General features: G+C 35.3%; 1 protein-coding gene across 2 annotated transcripts; it reads left to right on the forward strand.

Moving 5' to 3' along the window:
- The first annotated feature begins 3,823 nt into the window (after positions 1-3,823).
- On the forward strand, positions 3,824-5,271 carry LOC117631933. Of its 2 annotated transcripts, none has more exons than XM_034365275.1 (4): positions 3,824-4,014; positions 4,187-4,303; positions 4,416-4,586; positions 5,012-5,271. In XM_034365275.1, exons 1-4 carry the CDS (start codon positions 3,937-3,939, stop codon positions 5,105-5,107), a joined length of 462 nt encoding a protein of 153 aa, XP_034221166.1. In that variant the 5' UTR covers positions 3,824-3,936; the 3' UTR covers positions 5,108-5,271. The 2 variants fall into 2 exon arrangements, with proteins under 2 accessions (XP_034221166.1, XP_034221165.1); XM_034365274.1 differs by having other exon boundaries at positions 3,827-4,014; positions 4,413-4,586; positions 5,012-5,241.
- The last annotated feature ends 2,406 nt before the right edge of the window (positions 5,272-7,677 follow it).

The raw sequence follows: 7,677 nt of genomic DNA on the forward strand, positions 1-7,677 counted from the left end.
GAGTACATTTTGTGCCTATCGAAATTTCTTTGTCTATCTACACAACTAGTTTTATAATATATTTGAAATGGTGATCCGGTTCCTAACTAGAACCTAGCCCGTGATCTCAAAGTCGCTAAGTTTCACATCACAACAGAAGTATATGCGGGATGCATATATGTCTTCCTGGTCCCCAGTGCATGCCTCAAGATTATACACATATATATTATAGTGTAGTTGTTATTTGTATCATATTTATGGGATTTAATTATTAGAAGTGAATTCTACCTATATTTAATGGAAGCCACTTATATTAGAGAGTTAGTCAGCAAATATGATACAAATAATATTCAATTAATGGTAATCGATAGTGTAAAGCAGTTTAAGGCTGATTCTAGCAGCTACTTGCCTCATGATACTATTAATTAATTTGATTTGGTATGGCCGACTCTAATTGAAAAAAGAAAACTGAAGAAGGTTACTGCTTTGCATGCATGGTGTAGTGTGAGCTTCAAACTAAGCTAGTAGCTAGTACTAGCTCTCACAATACACACATGCAAGAAGCTAGTAACAAATGACGATTTAAGTAATTAGGACTAGGCCTTGATTCTTGAATACAAATCAAACTTTTGACTAGGCCTTCTGATATGATTATTTGTGGAAGTAACATATATATATATATATATATATGTTTTTCCTTTCGTACATCTATGCTTGAGGATCCAAATTCAATCACCCCGTGCATGCAACTCTAAGAAACTTTGGTCTGCAAAATCCATGAAAACATTAAGTTTGTTGTTAATGGGCTATCAGTGTATAGAGTTAATTTATTTTTGAAGCTTTCTAATTGATCACTAACAGCTAGCCACCTAACTCATCCAAGAGATTGGAATCTCAATTTGCAGGAAAAGTTTGTCCAGAAAAAAATAGGGTTTGTTCACGAGCCACGTTTCCAAATTTAGCACTGTTTGTATTAATATGTGTATTGTCTGATAGGACATCCAATCATGCTTCTTAAAATGTACTCTTCTCACCATTCATGTCATGTAAAAAACTAATTTAACCTATCAATAATGTGCACAAATCAGCATGGCACCAGAGAATATGTATTTATACTTTTATATTGTTGACTAAGGATAAGATGTACCCAGTCTTCCAGGTATACAGAGATATCAGCTTGTTGTATGCCAAAAAGCTGCAGGTGGTTAGTTCACAGTTGAAGCCTTCTTGCATATGTATGTGCATGTATCTTAATCTGCTATAAATTGAATATTAATTAGGTGTCCTGTTAACATGTGTTTAGAACAATCAAATGGTAAAGTGGATTCTCACAAGTCACAAAACTCCCACTTGTCTGCTGTTTAACAAAATCATTAGTATGTGGCTGAAAATTAAGTTCCATATAATTAAGACATCCCTGTTGGGCATAAAGTAAATAAGAAATATTGATTGGTAATGTATATATATATTAACAAGCTAGGCTCAAGTTGTTGGAAGTCTTTTTGTGTTTTGCACATGTATCAAATTGTAATTCGAAAAAAAGAAGAATAGCTCTTTACAAGAAAGGAGGCAAGCAGTATCCAGAAGATGCATGAATTCTCTTCTTCCCAACAATACTGTATAGTGATGCAACCCATAAAATATTAATTTAATTGTTATCTTGTTTCATTTTAGCTTCTCTCGATGCATCCATTGTTTAAATTAATTGGCTGACAATTTTGTAAGTTTATGCATGATTTGGTTTGATAAGCTTTAAGTCAGGCTCAATTGACACGAGACTGAAGACCCGCTGTGGAATTTCCAAGACCAATGCTGTCCAATTATGTGTCACTTTTATCCAGTTGTAGAATGAGAATTGGAATTTCTATGCAGAAAACAACAAATTTCTGTGCATCAAGTTCACTGCAAGCATAGCACTTAATCATTACATAAGTCAAGGGAGTCGAGCATGTGCTGCATGCCGATTATTCTTCAAACAAAGCTCCTTTACATGATGCAGTATTTGATGGGTCCATCTCCTAAGATTGTCACAATTAATAATATAAAATCAAATCAAATATTTGTATGATTAAATAATTATGATTAAAATGATTTAGTGAAGAGAAATCCTAGCTATCTTAGCTCTAGATTGTTAAAACCCTAAGAAACATAAAAATTGAAAAAGGGTAAAGAGACAAGGATGAGCTGCAGAGTGTATGATGCTGCAGGTTCTTGGTAGATTAAATTGTTGTGTTGTGATGATTAAAGAGGCACACATGTGAATAGCTGGCTGGGTACTTTGATCATTTGTTTGTGCGCAAATTGGATCAGAAAATATTGGAGCAACGAATTTAATTGAAACCAATAGCCTTAACTTAGCTTTGCTATTTATGAACTTCTTGGGATTTAGGGTTATATCAGATAAACCCTGATATGGATTGCTTTAATTGGCACTGCTTGAATGATTGAAGTGGAATCTCTTGATAAATAAACAAAGAGAGTGCATGCATGACACGTGCAATGCAAAAAGGGTTTTAGGCTCTAATTAGAATGTAATTAAGGTGTGATTAAGTTTGTGTTTAAGCTCTAATCTAAACACAGTGATTAAACGCGTAGAGGAGGAGGGGAATCTGCACGTGATGAGAAGTAGGGAGCGGGAGAGAGGCATCGGAAGCTGCGAAGGATGCGTCAAAGGTTGTTTAGCTGTCAATCCCTCCAAAACTCTTCCCCTCACGGGACTCTCTTCTCTTCTCTCTCTCTCTCTCTCTCTCTCTCTCTCTCTCTCTCTCTCTCTCTCTCTCTTTGTCCTTTGCTCTCTCCCTCTCTCTCTCTCCTCTCCACTAGTTACGTCACTCCAATTTCTCTTACTTTAATCACTCACTTGATAACTAAACCAGTGCCACTGCAACTGGATTACTTGATTCAAATTAATCTGTCATCTGTCCCTCCCGCAGTCCATAGATTTACAAATTTCTATACTTAAACCACTTGTTTCGATTGCGAGCAAGTAAACATATAATATCATTCTTTCATCTCTAAGATGACATATATTTTTCTGTTTGAAATGCAAATATTATCTTAAATTTCTTTCTTAACTTCAACAGTGCTTAATTTCGTCTACTATTCTTGTGGTGATATACATATTGCCCTTGATTAATTATTAGCCGACAAATAACAAATTTTACTTGCAAACTTATGTTGTATATAATCCAACAAACAGTTGATGACAAAAGTTGATAACTCAGTGTGTATATGTATGTGTGTCTTACATCAATCTATCACTCTCTAAGATGGTAGATTTTGAGTGGGAGTATCAACAACTGACGTGGTGATACAGTAATACTCTATAATTTCTCTTGAACGAGAGATTAATTAATACTGTCCAAAAATATAACTAAGTTGTGTTCATAATTATTACTAATGAAGCATTGCCTTATTAAGAGAATTCTCCTTTTCAATAAGAAATATCAAACATAATATATGTTTCTCTCTAGCTAATTGCCCTATATATTTAATCTCAATTTCCTTCTCTAGTGTTTACTTCAATCTATCACATTGCATACACATGCATGATCCCTCTTTCTAATACTATATGCTATTAACCTAATCATTAATTCCAACTTCCACCCAAGAATCCTATATATTCTTGGGATAATATAAAAACAACAAAGTATGTTAACCGAGAGAGAACAACAATGCATATCAACGGGGAAGAAAACAACAATGTACTGTATTATGAATCCAGTTAAACATTCCTAATTGCTGTTGATAATTGAATAAGCAAGGGTCAATTAAGTAAATATACCGGTGAGAAGGTTTAACTTCTTGGTGGGAGAATGTGTTGAGGCACACACATGCAAACATCCCCTCTTTAAAAGCCCTCCGTAGTAAGAAGAATGAGAGGCTAGGACAAGAGAGACAAGAAACAAGAAGAAATAGAAAAAGCAGAGCAAAAAAGAAGAGGGTGTGTGAAGAAGCATGAGTTCCGGAGACCGAAAGAAAGCAGTTCTTTATCATCAATTGCAACAACTTCGGGCTGCCACCAATTCCAATGCGGTAATTAACTCCACATAATCAAACACTTCCTTTAGCTATAGGCATACGATATCCAAATTTTTATAGTAATTAGAAAAGTCAAACCTAGGTAGCTGATTCTTCTACTTGGATCTCATGTTCCATCTTTTCTGTAAAATATTCATCATTTGTTGTTGTTTTTGTGATTTGGCAGCTGAACAAAGCTTCAATTATTGTTGATGCATCCAATTATATCAAGGAGTTGAAGCAAAAAGTGGACACACTCAGGCAAGGCGTTGGAACTTCGACTACCCCAAATCCATCACCAGCGGTACATAGTGGATACTAACTGATTTTTTATTTATTAATTTCTTTGGGACACCACACGATCGTATGTATACATGAATTCATGATTTGAATGTTCTTGTTCTAACTTCCAGCAGGTTACAGTGGAAACCTTAGAAAGGGGTTTCCTTATTAATGTGTTGTCGGACAAGAACTCCCCTGGTTTGCTCGTCTCTATTCTCGAAGCCTTTGAGGAGCTGGGCCTCGATGTTCTTGATGCTAGGGTTTCTTGTTCAGACACCTTCCAACTAGAAGCAGTCGGAGGAGAAGTAAGAGATTAATTATATCATATATTTAATTTCTTTCATTCTGGTTCCTTTGTACTTGACACATTGGGAATATATTGTTTGCGTGCAGCATGTATAAACATGCATATATATATATATATATGGGTAATGTTTTTGTACATTATATTGTTGTACAAATTAACATCACGTGTGACTCGTACAAACATATTGTTTTAACCACACCTTTGTTTTGCTTATTGCGAGTACACTGACACAATATAATGAGTGATTGGCATCATTATTGTACCTCTCTTCAATCCAATTTTGTATTTTCATGGTTTTTATATCACTTATAACTTAATCTATATTATATTGCTATTGGCATGCTTTCTTGTGACACATTTTAACTTTGCGTGAATTTATGCTTCTTTCATGCCTATAATTATTTTTGTTTGTTGATTTTGCAGAACCAGGGGCAAGCGGATAGTATAGATGCTCACGTGGTGAAACAAGCAGTCTTGCAAGCTATTCAGAACTGGAGCCAAAGCAGTGAGCAAGATTGATGTAAATTGATATACATATTGTATCTTTGTTGCACCTTCTACCCACCCCTCTCTTTCTCTGTCCTGGCTCCTAGCTGTTCCTCTATATGGGTCTAGTGCCACGAAACTATCAATGAACTAGTGTTCAAATCTTCTCCTCTAATGTTACATCTGCTACTGATCAACATTGGTTTTCTTATTAGGCCGGGCGAGATAAACAAATTATAATGGGTCATACCCTCGATTGGCCATCGAGTTTCAAATGTTTGGCTGTCGGGCGATCAACACTGTAGGTCTAAGCCGATAAAAATTATGCGTAAAACTTGCATCATTAACCATGAATTGATGAAATTTAAAAATGAAAATGAAAATGTTACCAATTCCAGGTCCAGCATATATATAGTACAGATTCTGGATAGCAATTTTTACACATATATAAATAGAAACATCCAATCGGGAAGAGGATTCTAATGTCCAAATTTTGTTCCCACATGTGTACAGCAAGTGGGAAGTTAAAGGATCACTCTTTGGCAATTTGCTAGACTATGCTAGACTACAATACTGGAGGAGGGTATATTTTGTCTTCCTGCTCGTCCATATTTGCTTGGGATTGGCAAGATCTATAGGCTTTGAGCATGCGAAATTGATTTGTGCTTCTGAGTTGGGGCCTAGGGTTTTGACCCCGACTTTGTGGGTGGATCGATGCACCAAAATCATGCAAGGGAACAATAATGGGATTAGAGGGAGCAAGCCTCGAGGAATGATTATATAATTATAATAATCTATTGAAAAAATTAATAAAAATGTTACGGCCTGATCATTAAAAGCTTGGGATTAGATTAGCCGTGTCCGTGTGGGGAACATCTCAAAGGGAATATGAGAATAGCTGGAATTATAGACTCATCTTGGATTTATTAGAACGAATTTTACGCGGAATGATTGTTTACAGAACTATATTGAATCATTAGTATATAATGCTGGAACAAAACACCGAGTTTTGCATGTTGCGACATGTCTCCAACAGTGACGACTATAAATTCATTGAAAAAAAGAATTTTTATAAAAAATGTCACATGAACTTATACCTCAGTTTCAAATTTGTTGTCTTAAATAAAAATTTAAGAAAAATGTCACCTTAATTTTTCAAAATCTATTATTTGTCATCTGACTTTAACACCATCTAATTTTCCATCCATTTTAAAGGGTATTTCAGTCTTTCCATTTTCAAGAGTATTTTAAAAATGGAAAAATCTCACCTTCCCCCATCCCATGTGCGCCCTTGGTGGCTCCGACCAACCCCACCAACCTTGAAATCCATTCTCCCTTCCTTCTTCACAACTCCTTCCTCAATTCCCCCTTCTCTCTTCCCCTTCCTCCTACTCTCTACCATGGAACACCTACGCTCCACACACAAATTCCCTTAGCCCACCCAAACTTAGTCCCCCTTTTTCTTCTTCTTTTTTCTTTTTGGTATTTTTCCATTTGCATATTGGAAATTTGTGGAGAGAGAGAGAGAGAGAGAGAAGTGGGGGAAGGGGGTCCTCTGCAATGTGTTTTAGGGGCGGTTGCGTTTGGGGTGGGGGAGAAAGGGAGATAGAGGTCTTTTTTTTTTTTTTTTCCTTGAAAATGAAAAGACTAAAATACCATTAAAATGGATGGAAAATTGAATGGTGAAAAAAGTCAAATGACAAATCATAGATTTTGAAAAATTAAAGTGACATTTCTCTTACATTTTTCTTTAAGGTGAAAAATTGAAACTAAAGTATAAGTTCAAGTGACATTTTAACAAAACTCCCTAAAAAATATATATATATATATTCAAATTTTATTATTATTATTTACCCATCTCATTTCCAAGTCCAACACTGTAATTAACCAAAAAGAAAATTACTCGTTTCGAGCACACCAAATTTATCCTCGTCGTTACTTGCATGCTTGAGGGTTTTATTGTTGTTTTTGTTTTGTTTTGTTTTTTAATAGGAAAGATGATATTTCATTAACGCGCATAAGAAACAATACATGAGAAGAAACTAGCATGATAAAAGACAGTCTCGTTAAAATCTACTCGGAGAAAAGAATATCCTAGGTAGGAAAGAGCACCACCCATGCATGCTAATGACTAAACAGATAAAACAAACATCTTATGCGAAACAGATAGAACATAGAACCCACCTACAAACCCTGAAAACAAATCCCAACACTCCGCTTATAATGTCAAAGAAGGCCTCTTATGATCTAAAGAAAGCATCAGAGCACTTTGTATATATTCAAAACGTACTATGGAGATAAAACATATCCAAACAAACACCAACCAGCAGTGGCAAATTCACTCCTAGGTACTGTGGAGATAAAACATATCCAACCAAACACCAACCACCAGTGCAGAGGTACTCCTAGGCTTGGAGTGAGCCTGGCCCCCACACCCCCACCCCCAATCTCTACTACATTATATAATATATAATTTATAGAACTAGTAATAAACAACTTATAATTTAAGTTAAAATTCCCACTAAAACAAATTAGATATAACTAAATTAGAAATATTTAACTCTAAAATGTAATCATTGAATACTTAGGTATTTTATATACTT

Source organism: Prunus dulcis, chromosome 6 (assembly GCF_902201215.1).
Source record: "Prunus dulcis chromosome 6, ALMONDv2, whole genome shotgun sequence".
In the NCBI taxonomy this organism is placed as follows: Eukaryota; Viridiplantae; Streptophyta; class Magnoliopsida; order Rosales; family Rosaceae; genus Prunus; species Prunus dulcis.